The sequence below is a fragment of the Papaver somniferum genome, chromosome 5 (assembly GCF_003573695.1).
Source record: "Papaver somniferum cultivar HN1 chromosome 5, ASM357369v1, whole genome shotgun sequence".
NCBI lineage: Eukaryota > Viridiplantae > Streptophyta > Magnoliopsida > Ranunculales > Papaveraceae > Papaver > Papaver somniferum.
In genome coordinates this window covers 160,527,574-160,553,944 of record NC_039362.1, presented here as the reverse complement: position 1 = coordinate 160,553,944, position 26,371 = coordinate 160,527,574, and the positions used below count along the sequence as shown (strand labels likewise).

General features: G+C 41.9%; 1 protein-coding gene across 2 annotated transcripts; it reads left to right on the top strand.

Moving 5' to 3' along the window:
* Nucleotides 1-43: 43 nt before the first annotated feature.
* Nucleotides 44-3,167, top strand: LOC113278034 (vacuolar protein sorting-associated protein 25). Of its 2 annotated transcripts, none has more exons than XM_026526979.1 (7): nt 44-129; nt 292-410; nt 1,560-1,699; nt 1,995-2,048; nt 2,137-2,216; nt 2,299-2,374; nt 2,864-3,167. In XM_026526979.1, the coding sequence occupies exons 2-7, from the start codon at nt 352-354 to the stop codon at nt 2,983-2,985; spliced, it is 531 nt and encodes a 176-aa protein (XP_026382764.1). In that variant the 5' UTR covers nt 44-129; nt 292-351; the 3' UTR covers nt 2,986-3,167. The 2 variants fall into 2 exon arrangements, with proteins under 2 accessions (XP_026382764.1, XP_026382763.1); XM_026526978.1 differs by having other exon boundaries at nt 2,128-2,216.
* The last annotated feature ends 23,204 nt before the right edge of the window (nt 3,168-26,371 follow it).

Sequence of the window (26,371 nt, the reverse complement as noted above, 5' to 3'; positions counted from 1 at the left end):
TACTTCTCTTTTATATCCCGGAACGACATTACAGCTCTCAAACGACTCAAATAGACCTCCATTGCTATTCATCTCCGAATTTGGGAAGCTGCTGAGAATTCGGTTTGATCTTTCTCTACGGAATAATCGGTATGTTTTCTTTTCCTTTTATGAACAGAAAACCTTAGATTACATTACTTCTTATTCTCTCTTAATTCCTGACCTAACTTAAAATTCGAGATCACTGAAATACCAATTTGAAGCTCGGTAGTGAAGTGGATGATTGATACTAGTGTTTTTTGATTGATGTAGAAATTTTAGTTGAGAAAGCATTGTTTTGATTCTGTGAGAAGGTGGAATTAAAGAAAAAAGATGCAGAAATTGGGAGATTTCAAACTTCCTCAATTCTTCAATTACCCACCTTACTTCACGTGAGTCCCCTCAAGTAATTTGATTAACTATTGCTGTTTATATCGATTGTCTCTTGTGTTTGTATATACATTTTAGAGTCTGTGTATCAAATTTCTCTTTCTGGCGGTTTATAATTTGTCTTACGAACCAAAGGAATGAACATCCTGAACTCTCTAGACTGACTGATTGCTAGTTCTAATAATTGATTGTTACCCAACCTTGACACACTTATAAAAGAAACGTAATGAACTGAGATGGGTTCCTTCAAATTGAGCCGATTGATAACATAATGATTATCTTCCTCTTTGAGCCTTACTTAAAGTATGATGTCTCGGAGCGAGTTGGGGCCAATATTCCGTGCTTTTCTTCTCAAGACATTTCTGTAATGCTCGGTGTAAGCTGGCTCCAAATCATAGAAACTGTTAACCAAGACCACAGCTATTTAAAATCGAATTCACTCACTTTTTGTAGCATCTCACTGACCATAGTTTTACTTTTGAAGTGGTCGTTAAAATGTCTCTTGCTCATCCCTATCTGGTTGGGAAGACCTGGGATCAGAAATGATGAACGTTATTGGTATTAAGATTAGTTATCTTGTAAGGTTTGTAAAATGTTGAGCTTTAGCCGAAACTGAGAACAAAGAATCTTGTTCCATGAAAGACAAATCCAGGAATATCAAACCCAACTATGGAGTCAGTTGCCCACTGTAAGAACATATCTGCGATGATAAAATTGGGCTGTTTTTTTTCAAACAACTGCTCGACTGGTTGTTTTCACGTTGAAGTGATTACGTCAACACTTTCGTTTCCTTCTGGTAAACCTACTTCAACTGCAGCAAAATGGAAAGATTTTCTCATTGATATCTAGACCGGGCTGTTTTCACGGTCATTTACATGTGTCGTGACCGTGATCGCCAGTATAGCGCACTGTTAAACAGAAAATAATAAGTGTCCCAGTATTTACTGAGTATTCTGATCTTATACACATAGAACTAATGAAGCTGAGTCTTGATACTTCTCATTTGTCTTGTGGTGTCCACCATTTTTACAAGAGTTTGGACTTGAGAATGCAACTTTCAGTGGTATAATCTCTACTTTGCCTTGTATAACATAATGTGGTTGTCATGATTCATGCTACGTATTAATTTTATTTATGCGTTTGATATCCAGTTTGCAGCCTGTAAGAGACACCAGGGAAAAGCAAGTGCAACTCTGGAAGGAACTCATACTCGATTATTGTAGAAACCAAAAGATATTTGTCATTGGAATAGAAGAGGAATTTCCCCTTTTCACTAACCAAGTGATCGAGAGTAAGTATTTCCTTTCTTTGATCTCATTTTCCAGTAAAGTTAAGAGTCTTATGTATTTTACTTTAAAAAAGAAAATCGGGAATGTGAGATATATATTAATCAAGAAAAGAAAGATATTTGTTATGAAAAAATAAATAGAAATAAATTAGATCAGAAATAAGTGAGTACAAAGAAATCTAGGCACCAAGTAGAAATAATACGAAATACGGAATATTAAAAAAAGATTGTTTCCAGTCTATTATGCTTTACTGCTTGTTAGATTGTTAAGGCGTCTGATGTCGTTATTGTGATTCAGGATTTCTGAGTCATGAAGCTAAGGAGACATTTCTATCAGCCTTGGTTTCAGAAGGTCAGTGCATTTGTTTCGAATCAATACAGATTATTAAAATCCTTCTTGAGTTGAATTTTCTTTAATCGTATTTTAACAGGACGTGCAGAATGGATGGATAAGGGTCACAAAAGATGTCTTATCCTCTGGCACCGAATCCAAGAGTGGGCCGATATCATCATGCGCTTTGTGAGTACAAATCCTTTAGTGCGAAGCTGCAAGTTGGTTGCAAATGTCTCTCTAATTTCTTTTTATTTTCCATGTGAACCAGGTGAAGGAAACTGGATTGGAAGACAGTGTTATGACGATCGAGGAAATACGCTCTGGTATAGAATCTCGGGGAACAGGTAAGATCATTTTTGTTATTTTTAGTTCACATAATAGAAACCTGTGTGGCAAGAATGGAGAAGTGAACATTTATTGGACGAATTTGTTTATGGTTTCACATGTTTGTTGATGCATTTGTTGTAGAATCTAAAAAATGTAGGCTTTTGAAATAAATTTTAGCAGTGAATATGTTATGAGTAGATTTTTTGGGTTCGACTTTTGATTGGGTTTAGAACTAATTACAAGACACATGATGAGACGAGTATCTTCATTCCTCGGATCATCTGACCACATCCCCACTTTTGATTTTAGCAGAATTCTCCTCTATTTGTGTATTTTGAGATAAAACTTAGTCCCACAGACCCAAGCCGAACTACTAGTGAAACTTAAACTTGTCGAACATTTATGCACTCAGTATTGTGAACTTTACTGACTCTGCATTTATATATGTGGGGGAAATGTCATTTTAGTTTAACTTAAAATACCTTCCATCTTTCTCTTTGTGCCAGAGCTTCACGGAATGGATCGCACAATACTAACGCGAGCTCTAAAACTGTTAGAACAGAAAGGGAAAGCAGCAATCTTTAAAGGATCCTCTGCTGATGACGAAGGTGTTAAATTTTCAGCTTAAAATATTTTTGTTGTGTATCTTACTAGTCCTTTATTGGACTGTGGCCAAATTTATTTACTGAAATACCCTCCACTTTAAGTGGTTCAATATTTTCATTGTTGCTGTTCTTGGGCATGGTTTAGGCTGTTTAGGGAATTTCGTACTGGGTCACAGGTTTTTGAAAAACAAATCTCTTCCTGATATGGGTTGTTGACTTGTTGATGGACTGGGGATCGTTGCGGAGGGCTTTTACATGAAGTCAATAAAAAGTAAAAAGAATGATTTTTTGGGGACCATGGTTTTTCTGGGGACCATAGTTCTATTTTTAGTAAGACATTTAGAAGTAAATCTAGGTCATCCCTTATCTAGATATTTATATTAATACCTAAACTACCCTCCTGATTAATTTTGGGTAATGATTAGTGAAATCATTAATGAAATGATTAAGTAGAATTATTGAGAAAGTAAAGTTAGAGAAGATGAAGAAGAAAAACATGGAAAATAATTATTTTTTTGAGTTCATCCGCAATCGGAGGAAGAGCATTTGGGTTATCAGGTATGCTTCAAACTTAGATAATGTTGGTTTAGTTGCTCCAAACTTTCAAAAAAATGAATTTTTTTATGTAGATTTGGGCCAGTTCGGTTACCATATGTCAAGAACATGTAACCGAACACATCTGAAAGTGTAGTTCGGTTACGTTTTCCAAACACGCAGGTTTTGGTCATACAGTGTAATGTTCGGTTGCTTTGCAAACAATAACTAACCGAACTTTACGTGAAAATAAAATTTTACCAACTGTACATAGTTCGGTTGGTACGCAAAGTTCATACCAACCAACTATCCAACCGAACTTTATGTTAAAAAGAATTATTCCAAGTGTAAGAAGTTCGGTTGGATCGGAAACTTTTATCCAAAAGTGTATCTAACCGAACTCACAGATAAATAAATAAAAAAACAAAGTTACAGTGCTATATTCGGTTACCTGGTATAAAATGGTAGGTAACCGAACTTTGAACTTAACAATTTATATGGGTACATCTTGTGTGTTCGGTTACATATCAAATTGCTCTACCAACCGAACTTAAAGTTCGGTGATATCCTTATTTTGCGAAGGAACCGAACTTATGGACTTGTGTTGTTCTAATATAAGGAGTTCGGTTAAGAAAAAATTAATTCGTGATAACCGAACTTTTTGCGACTAAACCGAACGTTTTGCGATGTAACCGAACTAAAAGTTCGGCTGAGACTTGTTTTTTGCGACGTAACCGAACTTTTCTCTGGAAAGAAAAACCTCCATTAAACCTCTCTGCAACTTTCATTTTCAACTCATTTTGATGATTACTTCTCATTTATTCCACCAAAAACGAATGACAAGTAATGGATTTGTGAGAATATCTTTGTTAATGTTTTAAATTAAGCTATATATATAGAGGTGGTGGTGGTTGGTGGTGGTGGTAATCGGAGGTGGTGGTGGTAATCGGTGGTTGGTGGTGGTGATAATCGTAGGTGGTGGTGGTGGTGGTAATCGGTGGTGGTGGTGGGAGGAGGTGGTGGTGGTGATACTCGGAGGTGGTAGTGGTGGTAATCGGCGGTGGTGGTGGGAGGAGGAGGTGGTTATATATATATATATGTGGTTATTAGGTTGGTTTTAAATTAAATTAGGTTAAGGGTAGGTTAGTCATTTCAACACTTTAGGACACCCCATATAACTATAGGGAAGGTGGCCTAATAAAACCATGGTCCTCTCAAAAAAACTATGGTCCCTAAAAAAATCATTCAATAAAAATTATTACTTCCATCCCGTACAACTTAAAAATGATTTGTCTGTCAAACTATACCACGGATGTTCGTAAATTTTATATCATTGAAAAGCATTTTAAAATACCAACATGACAAATATAAACATGACTATCAAATGATATAACGTTAATTATTAAATGGGACACAATTTGAAAATGATTGACGACATAGTACTTTAATTTTGTACAAATTAAATTGAGCCCCATTTTACATTTTGAAATTAATTTGATGGTTGCTTGTCTCCCCCTTTTAATGACAACAACATCATCTTAAGCTCCTATATTTGTAGCCATTGGATGTTCTTCATTTAAAATTCAGCCCTAAGATCGGAATAAAATCTGAAAGTTATTTCCGTCTGAACTATTAACGGTAGCCATCAGATATCATCCTTAACTATATCTCATCCGTTCAACTAAAATGGGCTTCTGTTAGATATTTCAGCTATTTTAGCGGTGTAGTTGAAATAATAAACATGTATAAGGACCTAAAATTAAAACTACTGTAATTCTGTTCTTCATCGCCTTTTTCACGTCAGTATCTCCCGTAAAACTAAAATGTGTAACACCAAAAATTCGAAGACGTGCATCACACGTACACTCTGCTTGTTTTTTGTAATAGAAGTTTTAGGGGATTCTGATGGATAAACACCACCTTGAATATCCATAAGAACGACGTCTTTAAGTTGGACTATTTAATTAATATAATAGAAGTATGAAAATTATTAAATAGAATGCGAAGGTGATGGCTTGCTCTTGCTCTTAAAGTGAAGCTTTATATAGGCCAAAATTGGATACATCTAAAACTTTGCTTTTAATAAATTGGATATATCTAAAGCTTTTGATAGACTGAAATGAGATTTTTTTTTCTTTTCTTTTAAGTACTTAAAGATATGGTTCTATAAAGGTTAATGTCAGTAAGCACATAATGTATGAGTCAGGCGACCGTAACACCACATTCTTTCATACAAAGGACGCAATTCATAGAAGCTGCAACAATATACAACAAATTCAGGATCATCAAAACAATTGGATTAACGACAAAGAAGAAATTATCAGGATCATGTTTGAACACTTCACAAACGAATATATGGCTCCAAATACAGTAATTGATGAAAACCTGTTCGAGGAAATAACACCAAGGTGAACCCCCCGACAATGTGAGAAACTAACATCGGAAGTCACCACTGAGGAGATCAAACAAGCGCTTTTCTCCAAGGATCGGACCGCGCTCCAGGACCAGATGGATTCACCAGTAAGTTTTTTAAAGTTTTCTGGAAAACAACTCAACCACAACTTATTGCAATGGTCCGAAGTTTCTTTGAGTCAGTTAGCATTCACCCTCTCATGAACCACACTAATATCACTCTAATCCCAATGATTGAACATCCCTCAAAACCATCTCAATTTAGACCAATAGGGTTATGTAATGTCACTTAAAAAATCATCTCAAAGATCTTGGTCAAGCGCATATGACCTATACTCCCATTTTTGATAATCCAATACCAAAGTGCCTTTGTGCCTCAACGATCCATTCATGATAATATAGCTATCGCAGCTGAACTTTTTCACCGCATCAGAACATCATACTGTACGAAGGATCCTAAAATAGCACTGAAAACTAGACATTCAAAAGGCCTATGACTCCTTGGAATGGGGATGCATCAAACATGCTTTCACTAGCTTAGGCTTCCCCTCCAACTTTGTGGATTATATTATGCTTTGCGTATCTACGGTAACCTACTCAATCAATATCAATGGCACACCGCATGGATACATCACTTCAACCAGGGGAATACGACAGGGAGACCCTCTCTCTTCTTATATCTTTATTATTTGTGCGGAAATATTATCCACCAATTTTGGAATACTTGAAGCACAAAATAAGATAGAGGGGCTCTGCATTTATCAAAAAGCTCCACCAATACTGCATCTTATGTACGCGGATGATCTTTTGATAACATATAAAGCAACTCCCGAAGGCACCAATCACCTCAAACTACTGCTATAGGCTTACGGCACCTCGGCGGGTCAACACATCAACGACTCTAAATCCACACTGATACATCACCCGAAGCTAGAACAACCCCAGACAGATAAGTTAACCCAAGATTTCAACATGCCAACAACATCGAACCCCCTACCTATTTAGGAGTACAATTTAAACATGGTAGATCCTATAGCCACATATTTTCCCCTCTGCTTCAACGGCTGGCACGCAAGGCAAAAGGATGGATGACCAAATGCCTCAACCAATCGGGAAGATTTTGAGCTCATAAAATCATTACTAACCCCTACTGCCAACCACCTCATGCAAATCCAAATCCTTCCTTCTCATATCCACCAAAAAATTGATCGTATCACGACAAACTTCTCCTGGGTCACGATTCTTCAATCAGAAAACTCCACCCACTGGGAAAAGACAAGCTCCACAAACCCAAATCACAAGGAGGACTCGGTATCCTAAGTAGTAAGGAACACAACAAAGCAATACTCATGAAACGAGTTTGGCACATTCACCAAAACCCTAACTTTATCTTAGCCAGACTATATAATGCAAAATACCTTGATCAGATTCCCATTTTCGAAAGCATCTGACCGCTCTCGTCTTCCCCTAGCCCTTAGTGGAGGCAAATGGCCTCGCTCATACCATTTTTCAAACAAAATCTCTTCCACCAAATAGGATATGGATTACACACCTTCATACAAGCAAATTGGATACAACAATTTGAAAATACCATCAACCCAGCTTCTTGTTATCCAATACAATTGGTAGCAGACATCATCGACCCATTAACCAGGAATTGGAATCATGAAATATTAAGCCTACTACCCCACCCCATAATTTAACGAATCATCAACATCCACATCCCACAGAGCAATCAACCTGATAGGATCATTTGGCCTTTTACAAAAATTGGACAATATACTACTACTTCAGGATACAACTGCCTCATCAGCGCTTCTGCGCAAAATCACCAAAACCCCCTTCCACCATCCAACTTTCTTTGGACACATGTCCCCCAAAAGTACATCTTTTCTTGTGGAAAGTAATTAATGAGGATTTACCAACCCTCAACATTGTTCATCACATCCATCTCACCAACTCCAACCTATGCCCTCAATATCTAATCCCAAACATCCAGTCACATTCTGCTACATTATCAGACAACTATAGATTCTTGGAACCTCTTACTAAACCACCTCAGGAACCTTCACGTCGTCTCGCAAGGCATACCCATTTCACTACCTCACCAAACAACCATATCCGAACTTCTTTAAACAAAAGTACCTGCACCGATAACCACAACCTTCTGCTTCTTTTTTGGTCCTTATGGTTATCCAGAAACGGTGTGATGTATCTCCAACAACAACAAAATCCGATAAATGTAATGCAAATGGCCATCAAGCTCCGGCAGGAATATTCTTGGGCCCAGAAACACCTCCCACGGGTGCTCCCTGGGATGCAGCCATATCTAAACCCAGTACAAAGAACAGTAACAACTTCAACCATATTTGTAGGATGGCTCGAGCCTCAATTAGATTGGATCAAAATCAACACGGACGGCTCAGCAAGAGGAAACCCCGGAATAGAGTGACTAGGTATTATTTGTAGAAATGAGGAAACCAACACTATCCTAGCAATAGCACAACCTCTAGGCATCACCACATCACTTGCAGCGGAGACCTGGGCCATGCACATGGCCTCTAAAACGGCGATGGAACGAGGATGGTCAAAAGTCCAATTTGAAACGGATTCGGAAAATTTAATGAGATTTATAACCTCATATACATACCCGCTTGGTATATATATGATCTGGTTGCAGATACCAAACAAAGGCTCACCCAAATCCAGCAATATACCGTTAAACCACGTCTACAGAGAACAAAATAAAGCAGCAGATGGTTTAGCAAACCGAGCAGCGGATGATTGCTCCATGGGGAGACTCACGACATCAGTATGATAACATACAATCCCGCAATCTATCAGTTCTATTGTAATAACAGACTCTATGGGTATTACGTACCCCCGTGTAATTACAGTCTAATGTAATAAATTTCATGCTTCAAAAAAAAAGACATAATGTATGAGCAGTATTATTCTCTCGGTCTTGCTTAATAATTTGATATTGGTTAGTTTCATCCTACTCGAGGCATTCGGTAGGGGACCCTCTGTCACCTTATCTCCTCATACTTGCAATGGAATTCCTATCTAGAACTCTCATTGATGATCATAATTCTAAATCAGTGGAAAGAGATTTTCTACTTCAATCATCTGCTTTTTGCAGATGATTGTTTAATTTCGACTCATTGTAACTAATCTTCTTTGGATGATGAAGGAATTCATCTCACAGATATGCCAAGTTATCAACTTTGACAAGTCCTTATTTTTTTAGACAACAACCTCCATGATGGCATTTAATGATATTCTCATTCATATTCTTAGAGTAAAACCTGTAGATGAGAAAAAAAAATACTTGGACTCACCATTCTTATTGATATCATCAGATTAAGTTTTTTGGTTGAAGCCTGAAGGTGAACAAGCTTTTGAGCATAGACTGACCAACCAGAAATCTAAGACACTCAATCAATCAAGTTTCAAGAACCACAATGGTTATAGTTGTACTAGTCTCAGATCCTCTCTATCATATGATTACTTTTAAACTTCCAAAAAATCCTATCATTAAATTGGATTCTTTCCGATGGAAGTTATGACGGGGTTATCAATCAAATGGAAAGGTTAATCTTATTGCTTGGCAAAAATTATGTAAATCAACATTTTTTTGGAATTTTGCATTTCAGGAAATTGGAACTATTAAACCATGTACTTCTCTCCAACCGACTTGGATAATTTGCACTCAATCTAGTCAACTTTGGGTTAAAGTGCTTAAATAATGAGTGTATTCTCTATTTGATCCATAACCAAATTCTTCTCGAGTCCGAAAGAGTGTGTAACAAGGTCATTCTATATCTTAGTATAATTGTTCCATGAATTCGAATAATGGCTGAAAAAACCAAAACTTGGGTTGATAGATAGATAAAAATAAAAGCTTCACTCTCCACCAAAAATTATTTCAACAGACCATTTTCAGTATGTTTATGTTCATGAGTTAATTGTTCATGGTTCTAATTGTTGAAATTGTTCACTGCTCACTTTGTTATCTGATGCTAGAGTTGTACGGAAAACTCAAGCAATGCAGATATCTCATTGTTTGAGGGTGAAAACGTTTTCTGCTGATTTTGGTAATTTCAGGTGTGTGGGTGAGAAATGAGTTTAAACCCTAAACAATGTACTGCAAGGAAGTACTTTAGATTCGAGAGATCAATCTTTACAAATCCGGCCTAAACCAAGAAATGGTCGTTCCAGACTTGCTTCGGTCACAAAGTAAAGGAGAAGGGTTGGTTTTGGGGAGGGAAGCGAAGAGAGTGTTGAGACCATAATAGTTGATTATGGAAGAGTAGTTGTTTTACGACTTGTATCAGAAAGTGGGAAGCTAACAGATGAAAAGCTAGCAAATATTTTCTGAGTGTTGTATGCTCCTGACCTGAACTTGTTGTTCGGTGGAAATAGGTAAGACCTATTTATACAAGTCGAAGTGAAATGTACTCTGGTCTCATTAAGAAATGGAAAATGGATGAGTAAATGGGAGGAGGTGGTAACCGGTAACGCCTGGAATTGATGTTCCATAAAAGAAATCGTTTCACCATTACCCCATGTATTTACTAACCGCTTCATCCTTATGACACTTTCTTATAACGGGCGTAGTGTACGCCACACGCTGTAAACCGCCAAACCAATACCCCATGAGCATCCCCCAGTTTGTGACATGTGTTGATGTGTCGAGTGTTTTCATGGAAAACATGTAGCATGTTGTTGTTTTCTGGAAAGTTGAGCTTGGGAGACTTGTCGGCTCGGTGGTGACCTTCGACGGTCGATATTTTGCATCTTAAGAGGAAAGGTAGCCGTTTATTATTGCAAACCTTCGTTTGGTAGCCAGTGGCATGAAAGCATGCTCGGTATGGCTTTAATATGGACTGGTTTAGGAGCGACTAAAATTTAGGGTTTTGGCTTTGTTTAGGCACGACCAAACTAGGGCCAAAAGTTGTCATGCGTTAGCTGGTAACCTTGGACGTCTAAGATTTTCATCTAAGGTGGAAGGGTGGCTGTTGATCGTCGCACGCCTTCGGTTTGGTAGCCGCATAGGGCAGGCCAGCATGATATGGTGCGGCAAGGTGGTTGGCATGTCATTGTCACATGTGGCATGGCATGCCTTAGCGCGGTTTGGCGTGGTCAAAACTAGGGTTTTGGGCCAAAGGTTACCATGCGTTGGTTGACGACCTTGGACGGCTAAGATTTGCATCTAAGGTAGAAGGGTGACCATTGATCGTCGCCTGCCTTCATTTTGGTAGCTGCATAGGAAAGGTCGGCATGGTATGGTGCGGCAAGGTGGTTGGCATGTCATTGGCACATGTGGCATGGCATGCCTTGGCGCGGTTTGGCGTGGCCAAAACTAGGGTTTTGGGCCAAAGGTTACCATGTGTTGGTTGGCGACCTCGGACGGCTAAGATTTGCATCTAAGGTGGAAGGGTGGTCGTTGATCGTCACACGCCTTCATTTTGGTAGCCGCATAGGGAAGGCCGGCATGGTATGGCGCGGCGAGGTGGTTGGCATGCCTTGGCGTGGCCAAAACTAGGGTTTTGGGCCAAAGGTTACCATGCGTTGGTTGTCGACCTTGGACGGCTAAGATTTGCATCTAAGGTGAAAGGGCGGCCATTGATCGTCGCACGCCTTCATTTTGGTAGCCGCATAGGGAAGGCCGGCATGGTATGGTGCGGCAAGGTGGTTGGCATGCTATTGGCACAAGTGGCATGGCATGCCTTGGCGCGGTTTGGCGTAGCCAAAACTAGGGTTTTGGGCCAAAGGTTACCATGTGTTGGTTGGCGATCTTGGACGGCTAAGATTTGCATCTAAGGTGGAAGGGTGGCCGTTGATCGCCGCACGCCTTCGTTTTGGTAGCCGCATATGGAAGGACGGCATGGTATGGCGCGGCGAGGTGGTTGGCATGCCATTGGCACATGTGGCATGGCATGCCTTGGCACGGTTTGGCGTGGCCAAAAGTAGGGTTTTGGGACCTAGGTTACCATGCGTTGGTTGGCGACCTTGGACGTCTAAGATTTGCATCTAAGGTGGAAGGGTGGCCATTGATCGTCGCACGCCTTCATTTTGGTAGCAGCATAGGGAAGGCCGGCATGGTATGGTCCAGAAAGGTGGTTGGCATGCCATTGGCACATGTGGCATGGCATGCCTTGGCGCGGTTTGGCGTGGCCAAAACTAGGGTTTTGGGACAAAGGTTACCATGCGTTGGTTGGCGACCTTGGACGGCTAAGATTTGAATATAAGGTGGAAGGGTGGCCGTTGATCGCCGCATGCCTTTGTTTTGGTAACCGCATAGGGAAGGTCGGCATGGTATGGTTCGGCGTGGCTGGCATGGCATGCCATTGGCACAGTGGTGCGGCTGGCATGGTTGGCATGCCTTGGCGCGGTAGACGTGGCTAGCATGGCATGCCATTGGCACAGTGGTGCGGCTGACATGGTTGGCATGCCTTGGCGCGGTAGACATGGCTGGCATGGCCTGCCATTGACACAGTGGTTCGGATGGCATGGTTGGCATGCCTTGGCGCGGTAGACGTGGCTGGCATGACATGCCATTGGCACAGTGGTGCCGCTGGAATGATTGGCATGCCTTGGCACGGTAGACGTGGCTGGCATGGCATGCCATTGGCACAGTGGTGCGGCTGACATGGTTGGCATGCCTTGGCGCGGTAGACGTGGCTGGCATGGCATGTCATAGGCACAGTTATGCGGCTGCCATGGTTTGCATGCCTTGGCGCGGTAGACGTGGTTGGCATGGCATGTCATTGGCACAGTGGTGTGACTGACATGGTTGGCATGCCTTGGCGTAGACGTGGATGGCATGGCATGCCATTGGCACAGTGGTGAGGCTGGCATGGTTGGCATGCCTTGGCGCGGTAGACGTGGCTGGCATGGCATGCCATTGGCACAGTGGTGCGGCTTACATGGTTGGCATGCCTTGGCGCGGTTTACGTGGCTGGCATGGTATGCCATTGGCATAGTGGTGCGGCTGACATGGTTGGCATGCCTTGGCGCGGTAGCATGAAAATTATGGTTTGGCATAGATGATGTCGGTCAATGTTAAGGGTTCTGCCGTTGAACATGACATATAAAAAAAAGGTACCCTGGTAATTCTTACGTAGGCATGCTGATCGATTCAATAAATGTGCTAATGGTCATAGTGATGTCATGTCAGATATGCGGTTTTACGATTTTAACCCTAAGCTAAAAACCACCATCAACATTAAGTCCCTTGCTTAGCTCGGAACAGGAGCATTGTTGCGAGGTGAGCATAGATGGTGACAGGCTAGGAAAAAATCGAAATGACAAGTCGTGAAAAGATGGTCCGGAAGGTCCGACTAACCTTTTTCGAGAGGTAAGGAGAGTTCATGATCCTCGTGTATGGCGGCCTTGCATAGATTCTATTTGTGGTATAGACCGTGTAGTGGTGAGGTGAAGATTGTCGGCTTAGTCAGGCCATGCATCACCTTGGTCGGGTTAGGGAACATCGTGACGCTGGCTTGGCGAGTTGTTGGTGTTGGCGCAGCAAGTCATGGTGCGGCACGGTGGTGCGAGGCATGATGCGGCTTAGTGATGCAGGTATGGCGCGGACAACTTGGCATGGTGGGTCCAAGGAAATAGCGCGGACGGCTTGGCATGTGGGGCCAAGGAAAATGGCACGGACGGCTTGGCATGGTGGGGCCAAGGCAATTGCGCAGATGGCTTGGCACGGTGGTGATTTGTCTCTGCGGGACCGATTGCCTCTTTTCCTTACTTGACTCAAATATGAAGTCCTTTCCTTATTCAAACTCCTAAGTGTTACGCCTATAAAAGGGGTCGGCCTCTCCTTTTATTTCACACCTTTGTTTTTTTTTTATTCTGGTTGTGTGGTAGTAGTAAACCGGACGAGCGAATCCCAGGTATGTCTTCCAGCACTTCCTTTTTAACTTGTTTTTCTTGTTTTCTTGTGTTAGTGCAAACCCTAGCCGTAGTCTTACATTTTCATGAACTTGTAGAAATATTGTTCTTCTATGTTGGTATGAATCCTAGCCGTAGATATTCTTTGCATGCACTTGTAGTAACATTTAGGTGTGAATACCGTAGTAATGTTGGCGCCCCAATTACTGTGAAAAGTAGGCATGCATGAGCTAGTAACTGTCATTCCTTTCCCGTGAAAACCCAGCTTCTAGGGTTTTCTCCTTTTTCCTCGTGTGGTCGTGTGCATGGTTCCCATAGTGGGGCGCGATTTCTCGTCCGGGCGCCAACTTCCCGCTGCGGGGTACGACCATGGCATGAGGTGGTGATGCAAGGTCTGTCAGTCCTCATTTCTTTGTCTACGCGTATTATGACTTTGCAACAAATTGGCTTACATTCAGGATGGATCTCATGTGTCTGATAAAATAATTTCCATGCGCTTTCCGTAATAATTTCTCTTCGTATTGTTCCATTGTAGTTATTTCGAAGGTGAAAGTAGCGTGAAAGAATTTTCGTTAGGATGTGACTTTCTGTCGTACCGAAAGATGTTGGCAATTCCAAGCCAAACATAGACGATGAGTTCTTTACAACATCCGCTACAATTAGGAAGAATCATCCCAAGTATGTGTCGATTCTTCTGACTGGTCTGGAAAGTGAAGAAGAGGCCCGATCGGTTCTTCCAGAAGGTGTAATAAGGTTTTGTCTTCAGAGGAAAGAGTATTCTGCTTCTCCCATCGACTTTAAAATCTGTGTGAGTCCGTTGCGTCCCTTTGAGCAATGGATGTGATTCATGATGAGCCAGGAATGTGTAAAAGCCAGTTTGACCAAGGCGCAGTTTATTGATGTTGTCTCGGCTTCCGCAGTTCTTCAAATTAGGAAAGATATTCCAGGCTTGGTTGCCTTTATTTCCAGATGGTGTCCGGACACTCACACGTCCATATGCAGGTGGGGTGAAATGAATATTTCCTTAGAGAGCGTGGCCGTACTGCTGAACCTTCCCTTAATAGGAAACCTCGATGTCAAATTGTCTGCAGATGAAGAAGAAATGCGCGCCGCTCTGGTTGCGAAATCAAAAGGATTTGTCCGGAAAGAAAACGAGACGAGGTGCTTCTATGGCTGGTGGGTATCTCAGTGGTTTCCTGATGAGTTGGAGCCAAATCAGAAGAATAGTACGCTTCATGTCGCGGTGTTCTTGGCTCTTTGGTTATCCAGGGATATTTTCGATGACGTCTCTGGTAAGAAAGAGATAAGACAGGAACTTATCAAGTTTTCCATAAAATTGGCAAAAGGTGTCGTTCTCCCTATTGGCAGCTTGTTTCTTGGTTCTCTGTACACACACTTGGATTAGCTGGTCGCGGACATGTGCGCTTCAAATGGATACATGAAAGTGGATTTGTATATTCATGCCACCTTTATCCAAGCGTGGATGTGGGAGCACTTCTAAAGGTACGCTCCAAAACCGCTGGCCTTACTTCCCGAGTCTTGGGGTGGCCCTAGGATACTGCGCTGGTCGAATAGGCGCCTAAAGGTTTGGTTCAAACCTGATTGGATTCCTTAACAACTCGCACACGGTCAACTTTCGCCCATGGACTCCGGTGCATGCGTCCGTAACTCAGATCAATACCTTTGCTACTGCTCCAAGCATGTCCTTGTCTTCTGATAAACAGGGTATGAATGTTGGAGATACGGTGTTCATGCGAAGCTGCACGCATGGTCATGTGCTGTCATTATTTCGGGGATATTGTAAAGCAGTCTCTTACAATATCGATAGGGCGGCTCAGCATATGGGTTTTGACCAAGGGGTCCCACTCGTTCGTCATCCAGTTGTTCCAGAAAACTCGTTGCCAACTGTTCTCGATGCTAGTGTTATTGTGTCAGGTAAAATCCTCCCTTTTCTGCTCGCGGAACGAAATCCAACAACAACCTCCAAATATAACATATTCTGGCAGGATGAGTTTCTTGCTATTCATGGGTTTGTGAATGATGTGGTAGAAAAACATCGCGATAAGCCTTCTCCTGCGGTTTTAGTGGAGCACCCATTGCTGAGAGATCCTTCTTCAACCAAGCGAAAATCTGTTAGCGTGGACGCGGACAGTCCCCGAGTGAAGGAGTGAAGTTCTAAAAGCCGTGCAGATGGTTCCCAGTCAGATTCGGCGGCTTTTCCGACTTTTAGTTCGTCTAATATGCGAGTATGTATGATTTTCTCTTTGATTTTAGTTGGATTGTGTATATCCTCGTCTCTTTTCTAAGCGTCTGTCTTCGTGCCTTGCCCAGGGTCTCAGCAGCGTGAACGCCTTTACCAAACTTGCTAGTAGTCAGAAAACAACGTTTCTCGAGGAAGGAAGTGGCGGTGCTGAACCTGTCCGTGGTGAAGGGGAATCCGAGAAGGGAGAAAGTTCGGAGTCTAGTGAAGACGAGAATAGTTCTTCCAACAGTAGCGCTGAATCTTCTTCTGATAGGTCTGAAAGCGGATCAGTGAGTCTTCTACATGTTTTTCCTTCTTCCTTCTTTCTTTCTTCTCTTTGGAAAAGCATCCAATACGTGATATCACAGAGGGAATCTGTTTCTGAAGATGAACCCGAGACGGAGGTTGGTGGAGATACAACTTTGTCTCCAACTGTGGCATCTGCATCGGGCGACCTTGAAATGGAGGTTGCTCGAGGTGAAGACGTCATTGTGACTCAGACAATGGAGAGCACCCCAGTGGCCGCAGGTGCAATTGTCGTTAGGAATCCCTTGCCGGTCGCTGATGCAGTCGCGGGCGCCACCTTCAACCCTCCATACCTGGTTCCTCATCCGGATCATGTGTTGGTCGGGGGATTTAGCGTGCCAGCCAAATATGCGGCGCTGTATACTAAGATATGGGAGAGCTACGGACATATCGCCACGACCAAGAAAATTACTAGTCGATTTGCGTTGGTTAAGCGTGTGGAGGAAGCCTTGTCTTCAATTGACGATATATGCAACGTGACTGGCTGTACCGTTTCTGAGGATGTAATCTCAAGTTGGGGGTTCCATCGTGACATGTGCATAAATTTAGAGTTCAACGCTCCCTGGTTCGTTGAGGGTTTCTCTGAGGTTGAAAAGTTGTTGGTCGAAACAGCCGAAGGTCCTTCTGCAGATACGGTCAAACAGCAGGAAGCGGAAGTCGAAAAGTTTTCCAGGAAGCTGAAGTTGAAACGGGCGGCTCTCCAATGTACGAAGGAGGCTTTCGCTAATAAGAGCAAGTCGTTGTTGAAAAACTTCCATTGAATGCATTCCCGTCTTCTGAACTTCTTATCTTAGTTTTTTTTTGAAAGGCAAATGAAACGCCTAGTTTACAGTTTTGATTTTATGGATTTTTTGGGTTGATAGAAAAGTATTACCCCTAAGGGTTTTGAATTATTATTTGGAATAAACTGTTTTAGAACAATGATGTTTTGGTTATGATTGTAAGTAACACAAACATCCCAGGGAAGATATGGAAACGTGAACATTGCGTGTCGGTAGATGACATGGGATGAAACATAACATGGCTATCGGTTTTATCATTCCTGTGAAGTCTTTAAATAGTAAACCATGTATTTTGTCTAAGAAAAACTTACTCGATTTTTTGGATATGCTAACGAAAAATGAGTCAGGTGCAAGTCCAGGTTTTGTGGGAAGCACCGCGATTGTGGAAAGTCCCCAGTCGTCCCCGAGTCACTTGGTAATCAAATCGTCGATACCTGGGCGGATCGTTTGATAGTGACATCTGGGAAGTTCCCAGTCGACCCTTTCCGTGTCATGACTGGTAACAGGGTTGTTTGGTAGCTGAGTCGCCGATTCCTGAGCGGATCGTTTGATTCTACCGCCTGGGTCGAAATATGAGATCGAGGATTGAAATTTGACATTGTAACCGAAAGATCAATCTCCCGCTGTGGTCGCCAATTGTTTGAGGGTGAAAACGGTTTCTGCTGATTTTGGTAATTTCGGGTGTATGGGTGAGAAATGAGTTTAAACCCTAAAAAATGTACTGCAAGGGAGTACATTATATTCGAGAGATCAATCTGTACAAATTCTGCCTAAATGGCCGTTCCAGACTTGCTTCGGTCACAGAGTGAAGGAGAAGGGTTGGTTTTGGAGAGGGAAGTGAAGAGAGTGTTGAGACCAGAATAGTTGATTCTGGAAGAGTAGTTGTTTTACGACTTGTATAAGAAAGTGGGAAGCTAACAGATGGAAATCTAACAAATATTTTCTGAGTATTGTATGCTCCTAACCTGAACTTGTTGTTTGGTGGAAGTAGGTAAGACCTATTTATACAAGTCGAAGTGAAACGTAATCTGGTCTCATTAAGAAATGGAAAATGGATGAGTAAATGGGAGGAGGTGGAAACCGGTAACGCCTGGAATTGATGTTCCATAAAAGAAAGCGTTTCACCATTACCCCATGTATTTACTAACCGCCTCATCCTTATGACACTGTCTTATAACGGGCGTAGTGTACGCCGCACGCTGTAAACCGCCAAACCAATACCCCATGAGCATCCCCCAGTTTGTGACATGTGTTGATGTCTCGAGTGTTTTCGTGGAAAACATGTAGCATGTTATTGTTGTCTGGCAAGTTGAGCTTGGGAGACTTGCCGGCCCGGTGGTGACCTTCGACGAACGAGATTTTGTGTCTTAAGAGGAAAGGTGGCCGTTGATTATTGCAACCCTTCGTTTGGTAGCCAGTGGCATGAAAGCATACTCAGTATGGCTTTAATATGGATTGGTTTAGGCGCGGCTAAAAGTTAGGGTTTGAGCTTTGTTTAGGCGCGACCAAACTAGGGCCAAAAGTTGCCATGCGTTAGCTGGTAACCTTGGACGGCTAAGATTTGCATCTAAGGTGGAAGGGTGGTCGTTGATCGTCGCACACGTTCGTTTTGGTATCCGCATAAGGCAGGTCGGCATGGTATGGTGCAGCAAGGTGGTTGGCATGCCATTGGGACACATGGCATGGCATGCCTTGGCGCGGTTTGGCGTGGTCAAAACTAGAGTTTTGGGCCAAAGGTTACCATGTGTTGGTTGGAGACCTTGGACGGATAAGATTTGCATCTAAGGTAGAAGGGTGGCCGTTGATCGTCTCACGCCTTCGTTTTGGTAGCCACATATGGAAGGCCGGCATGGTATGGCGCGGCGAGGTGGTTGGCATGTCATTGGCACATGTGGCATGGCATGCCTTGGAGCGGTTTGGCGTGGCCAAAATTAGGGTTTTGGGCCAAAGGTTACCATGAGTTGGTTGGCGACCTTGGACGACTAAGATTTGCATCTAAGGTGGAAAGGTGTCCGTTGATCGTCGCACGCCTTCGTTTTGGTAGCCGCATAGGGAAGGCCGGCATGGTATGGTGGTTTGCATGCCATTGGGACATGTGGCATGGCATGCCTTGGCGCAGTTTGGCGTGGCCAAAACTAGGGTTTTGGGCCAAATGTTACCATGTGTTGGTTGACGACCTTGGATGGCTAAGATTTGCATCTAAGGTGGAAGGGTGGCCGATGATCGTCGCATGCCTTCGTTTTGGTAGCCGCATAGGGAAGGCCGACATGGTATGGCACGGCGAGGTGGTTAACATGCCATTGGCACATGTGGCATGGCATGCCTTGACATGGTTTGGCGTGGCCAAAACTAGGGTTTTGGGACAAAGGTTACCATGCGTTGGTTGGCGACCTTGGAAGGATAAGATTTGCATCTAAGGTGGAAGGGTGGCCGTTGATCGTCGCACGCCTTCGTTTTGGTTGCCGCGTAGGGAAGGCTGGCATGGTATGGTGCAGCAAGGTGGTTGGCATGCCATTGGCACATGTGGCATGTCATGCCTTGGCGCGGTTTGGCGAGGCAAAAACTAGGGTTTTAGGTCAAAGGTTACCATCAATTGGTTGGCGACCTTGGACGGCTAATATTTGCATCTAATGTGGAAGGGTGGACGTTGATCGTCGCACGCCTTAGTTTTGGTAGCCGCATAGGGAAGGTCGGCATGGTATGGTGCGGCGTGGATGGCATGACATGCCATTGGCACAGTGGTGTGGCTGGCATGGTTGGCATGCCTTGGCGCGGTAGACGTGGCTGGCATGGCATTCCATTGGCACAGTGGTGCGGCTGGCATGGTTGGCATGCCTTGGCGCGGTAGACGTGGCTGGCATGGCATGCCATTGGCACAGTGGTACGGCTAGCATGGTTGGCATGCCTTGGCGCGGTAGACGTGGCTGGCATGGCATGCCATTGACACAGTGGTGCGGCTGGCATGGTTGGCATGCCTTGGCGCGGTAGACGTGGCTGGCATGGCATGCCATTGGCACAGGGGACGTGGCTGGAATGGCATGCCATTGGCACAGTGGTGCGGCTAGCATGGTTGACATGCCTTGACGCGGTAGACGTGGCTGACATGGCATGCTATTGGCACAGTGGTGCGGCTGACATGGTTGGCCTGCCTTGGCGCGGTAGACGTGGCTAGCATGGCATGCCATTGGCACAGTGGTGCGGCTGACATGGTTGGCATGCCTTGGCGCGAGAGACGTGGCTGGCATGGCATGCCATTGGCACTGTGGTGCGGCTGACATGGTTTGCATGCCTTGGCGCGGTAGACGTGGCTGGCATGGCATGTCATTGGCACAGTGGTGCGGCTGACATGGTTGGCATGCCTTGGCGCGGTAGACGTTGCTGGCATGGAATGCCATCGGCACAGTGGTGCGGCTGACATGGTTGGCATGCCTTGGGCGCGGTAGCATGGGAATTAGGGTCTTGCATAGATGATATCGGTCAATGTTAAGGGTTATGACGTGGAACATGACACATAAAAAAAGGTACCCTGCTAATTCTTACGTAGGCATGCTGATCGATTCAATAAATGTGCTAATGGTCATAGTGACGTCATGTTAGATTTGCGGTTTCACGATTTTAACCCTAAGTTAAAAACCACCATCAACACTCATTAAAAAGGAAGATGAAATATTTGGTTATTAGGGGTGCCAACTTTATAGATAAGAGTGAATACAATAACCTTGCGGAGAATAGATATAGTTTTAACCAACTGTTGATCTGATTATAATTAACATCTGGAAAGATTTGTAGAAAAACAATACACCTAATAGAGATAATTCATTCATATGCAAGTGAAAAGGATAGGGTTCCAAGTACACCACCAAATTTTTCGTTCGGCAACATATATGGACAAAACCTAATATGATTGCAAGTAGATTTAATTAAAGATCCATGAACAGTATGTATATAAAGTTTATATCTCTGATTGTGAACACAATAAAGTCCTTGAACATGATTGTATACAAGAGTACTTGAACGATATCGAAAATTAATCCAATATCAATCTAGTCATATCCAAATAAAGAGGATTCGAATTCTGCCAAGTGCGAAACTTTTTATGTATCTTTCCAGATACAAACTCTACAAGAACGACTCTCGTCATAAATCACAATTAGTGTGGGCTTATCGTCTAAGATTGATTACGTACTACTTGTGTTAATCTTATTATAAAGATAAAATAATATAATGTGGAAGAAGAAAAACACAAGACACCAGAAGTTTTGTTAACGAGAAATAACGTACCTGCAAAAAATCCTAGGACCTCGTCCAGATTTGAACATCAAACTATATTAAGCCACTACAAACTCTAGCTTATTATCTAATTGAGATTGGATGTCGTTGAGACTGAATTCACCCTCCAAGCAATTAGCCGTAGTCGTGATCTATACGTCTGTTGAAACTCGTAAGTCTCTACGCAATTGATTCCCTTAGATGACGTCATTTACAACCTAATAGTTGATTCAACCTAAGTGGAGAAATTTAATACCAATCTTCATATGGGTATGCGTATCGATATGGTTCACGAGTTAAAAAAATTTGTTCAAGGTATGCATATGAATATGTGTATCAAAAATCCATTTGTCAACATATAGATACTCCACTACGTGTACGAGTACATGTAATATGGCTCCATACTTATAATAGCTTTCTTAGTTTATAAGACTGATAAAACTGTCTTATATCCAAATACATTAGTTATATTTTTCTCTCTAAATCAAAAATTCTCGAATAACATCAATGACACATATCATCATTCCAAGATGTTCATTAAGCTTAGTCATTATATTTCGAGAACTAATTACCAAGATAAATTTGACTTGAAATTCTTGTCTATGCATAATAGTCTAATTAGTTATGCGACATCGTCTCACATATATAAAGATAAATATAACTTAAGAAATAGGTGGTTCAGTCTTCACTTACCTTTTGTCTAAGACGTTCTCCAAAAGCTTCGGTTGATCTTCGCTTTCAAATGGTAGAACGCAATGATGACTGTCGCGATGTATTTTTCTCAACTACTCTTCTATCCTGATCCGAGACTTAACTAATTGTAGACTAGAAATCAAGATATAGTTTTGACAACTAAATTTGACAACAAGCTTGAGATTGCGACACTTGTGAGTTCGACCGAGAAATGCTCTAACAATCCCCACCCCCTTGTAAATTTTAGTGACAGGACTTTGAATACCTACGTATATCATGTAATTTCAAGTTGTTTTGTAGTAGTAGGTTCGTTGAGACTTGTGAAAGAAATAGATTTTAGACTTAAAGCAAAGAAAATAAAGCAAATAAATGTTGATATATTGTGAAAATTATGGAGAGGCTGGAGCTAGGATTTCACCATTCATCAATACTTATGTGGTTCTAAATTAATTTATATCATGCAATTTAAACAATTCATTCGATTCTAAAGTATTGCCAAAATCAGATTCCCAAAATATCAAATGTTAGTCGCAAGTATAACGCATCAAGAGTCTAAAACTAAGCATGCATCATCAAGAGAAAACATATTTGATTAATAAGAATCATTTAATTTATTTTTTATCAATGCAATTAATCATATAAAAATATTGCATAAATTTATAAAATAAATATTACCACATAATTCTTGAGAGAACGGCTTCCTCCGTCGTCCAAGGATTGGATTTAGCTCATCATTAGGAAAACACGCTCAAAATTCATTTTTTATTGCTCAAAGATGGCGTACAAATGATGAAATCGGAGAAAAAATGATAATCGGGTTTGCAACAGTTATAAGTGTTACAAACTGAAAATAACGATAGAACAGTACTGTCGCTGATTCTCGACCCACGCCTGTGTGTCATTTCCACTGTTGAAAAACGACTGCCTTGGATGGTCTGTTCTTTGCGTTCTTCAGATGAGCAGCAACAGAAAAGTATTTCTGGTGGTTCTGATTATCGCCTCTGTCTTCTCCAAAACTCTCCCAAACTCTCAGTAACCCCTTATATGACCCAAGGGACTCTATTTATACCCGAAAAATGCATCGAATCTCCTCCATAACTTCACAAATTCTCGGCAGTGAAAGAAAATATTTTCGGATATTTTCTTTCCTGTTTTAGATTCTTACGCGTTTTACAGCTGCAAACTCTCCTTGTTTAACTCTTATACGCCTCTAGCATTCTCCCAGCACATTCCAAACTCTCCCAGCAACAACAGACGCGTGAAAATATTCCCCTGGTGTACGTGTTGCTCTGTTTAATTCTACGCGAGATTCCAGCCAATTTTAATCGATCAAATCACTCATGATAGTTTTGTTGGGACATATCACAACTACCCAACAAATTTCAGCCTTTTAATCAACCCAGAACTCCTTCAAACTTCGATCGAAAATTACACAGTTCTGTTTGTTTATTTTCCCGCCAAAATGAAATTCAAAAGAAGAAGATGGGTGCTAAGGATGAATTTGGGTGCTAAGGATGAATTTGGGCTATGCATAACCTTGGGCGCCCCTTAGCCGAATCTGGGGTCCATATAGCAAATGTCCTCCGGGGGTCCAAATAGCACTTTTTGAGCAACTTTTTCCACACAAGAGTATTTCTCCAAAAAAACCTACACAAACATAAAAACACCATAATAAGTACAAAATCAATCACTAGCAATAGAGACACTGAGGACAATTCAGACACAAAAATGTGTCTGTCAAATACCCCCAAACCTATTATTTGCTAGTCCTCGAGCAAGTCTAATATAAAATGACTACACTTAGCACATGCAGCAAGCCGTTAAACCGCTAGGTGGCCCTAGCCGCGGAGTGTTGTCTCCGGAGGGTTTACCAGAGGTGTACCCACAAAACCTTTACTTCAGACCCTAGCTATCTACGCAGAACCTTGGAAGGAACTAAAAAATCTCCTTGGTTGGCATACAAACATTGACTATAGGAGGAAGTACCCTGATGCGAAATTCCAATTGTTGTACATGAGTTTGCACTCAACATACTATAATTCATATATAAGTGACAGAGCTCTACTCAGATAGTTTCTAGACATCATAACCGGAGTCAACCAATCACATGGAAAGATTAAGAGATGGATAAAGAGAAAAATAGATGGTTAAAGTGAACGGTGTTTCCCATATCTGTCTGAAGGCCTCTACCAAGATAATCCTATCCTAATAGACTGAGATACTGGTCTGACTAATATCAACACAACTGGCATATACAAGGGGACCAGTGGTCGATAAACCTAACTCTAGGTCAACACAACTGGCACATACAAGGGCACTAGTGGTCGACTTTATTGAATTTATTCCGGTTGGTCTGATGGTCTGGTCTCAAACTTTTTTTTTTTTTTTTGTATCTCAATCACCCTATTTCACCCTAGCAATGGTAACAACTTGAGTCGTGTGCCCCACCAAATCACTTAAGAAATAAAAACATAAGGGATTAGGATTCAACGAGTTATGGCGAAACTACCATGTTTTTTTTTATTCTAACACCTGAGCTCTGTGCTTTTATGAATAGACTCTTTATATGTTTCCATCTAATCAGATTGGTTCTTCAACTCCTACAACCAATATGTTCCCATCCACTTAGATTAGTTAGTGCCAACCTTAATAAGTATAAATTTCTAGGCTCTGGAGTTTATTTATTGCAACTAAAAGCTAATAAAAAGTTTCTTCCCCACCCCCAAACTTAAATCTAACGTTGTCCTTAATGTTTCTAATGAAAGAGCAATACCAAAAATCAAAGTAACAAGAGGAATCAGTAAAGAGAGAAGTCGGAAAGATAGTACCAGGGTGAAGAGAGAAATCAAAAACTACTATACAACATACAATCGCCTCGATGGTCAATCAAGGGTAAACAGGGTCCTCCAGAGGGACCTACTCAACATCACCTGCAAGAAAGGGCTCTAAAAAGGGTTTCAATCTCTGACCGTTAACCTTCGAAGAACTACTACCATCTGGTGTCTCGATCTCAACATCTCCATGAGGAAAGACAGTGCGAACAATAAAAAGGACCCGTCCACCGAGAACGTAACCTCCCAGGGAAAATATGCAAGCGGGTATCATACAGAAGAACTTTTTGACCTGGAGAAAATGACTTCCTTAAAATATTTCTATCATGCACAAGTTTCATTTTGTTCTTATACTCCTTCGCACTATCGTAAGCATCTATACGAATCTCTTCCAACTCATTGAGCTGGAGTTTTCTATGGGCTCCTGCCTTGTCAAGTGAAAAATTTAGCTGCTTAACAACCCAATAATCTCTATATTCTAACTCAACATGTAAATTACATGCCTTGCCATACACAATCCGATAAGGCGACATTCCAATGGAGGTCTTAAACGCAGTACAGTAAGCCCATAAGGCATCAGTAAGCCTAGACGACCAGTCTTTCCGATTAAGATTAACTGTTTTCTCTAATATACGTTTTATATACCTATTGGAAACCTCTACTTGACCACTAGTCTGTGGATGATATGGGGTAGCTAACTTATGTGTAATACCATATTTCTTCATCAAAAGCCTAAAAGGTCCATTACAAAAGTGCGACCCTCCATCTCTAATTATAGCTCGCGGTGTATCAAAACCTGTAAGTATATTATTTTTTAAGAACTCAATCACAACCCTATGGTCATTGGTTTTACACGCAACCGCCTCAATCCACTTAGATACATAGTCTACAACGACAAGGATGTAAAGGTTACCAAAAGAATTAGGAAACGGACCCATAAAGGCAATACCCCACACATCAAAGACCTCAGCAACTAAAATAGGGTTCAAGGGCATCATGTTACTATGGGAAATGGTTCCTAACTTCTGGCAACGCTCACAAGTAACACAGTGACTATGGGAGTATTTAAACAACGAAGGCCAATAGAATCCACACTGCAAATCTTAGCAGCAGTCTTCTTAGCACTAAAGTGACCCCCACAATCATGATCATGATAAAAGGAAATAATACTGGACTAGTCACTCTCAGGTATACATCTCCTAATAATCTGGTCTGGACAATACTTAAACAAATAAGGATCATCCCAAAAGAAATGCTTCACCTCGGCTAAAAACCTAGAACGATCTTGTTTACCCCAATGTTGGGGCATTCGACCATTAACAAGATAATTCACTATATTCGCATACCAAGGTGCTTGGGTAACAAAGAACAGTTGTTCATCAAGAAAACTATCCCTAACAGGAGAAGAATCATTAAGGGTATCCACAACAAGCCT

Excerpts from the sequence above, each read along its gene's own strand:
- LOC113278034 (XM_026526978.1), top strand. The coding sequence starts at position 352 with ATGCAGAAATTGGGAGATTTCAAACTTCCTCAATTCTTCAATTACCCA. Across the intron at positions 411-1,559 it reads AATTACCCACCTTACTTCAC|TTTGCAGCCTGTAAGAGACA; the intron begins GTGAGTCCCCTC and ends TTTGATATCCAG. Across the intron at positions 1,700-1,994 it reads CACTAACCAAGTGATCGAGA|GATTTCTGAGTCATGAAGCT; the intron begins GTAAGTATTTCC and ends ATTGTGATTCAG.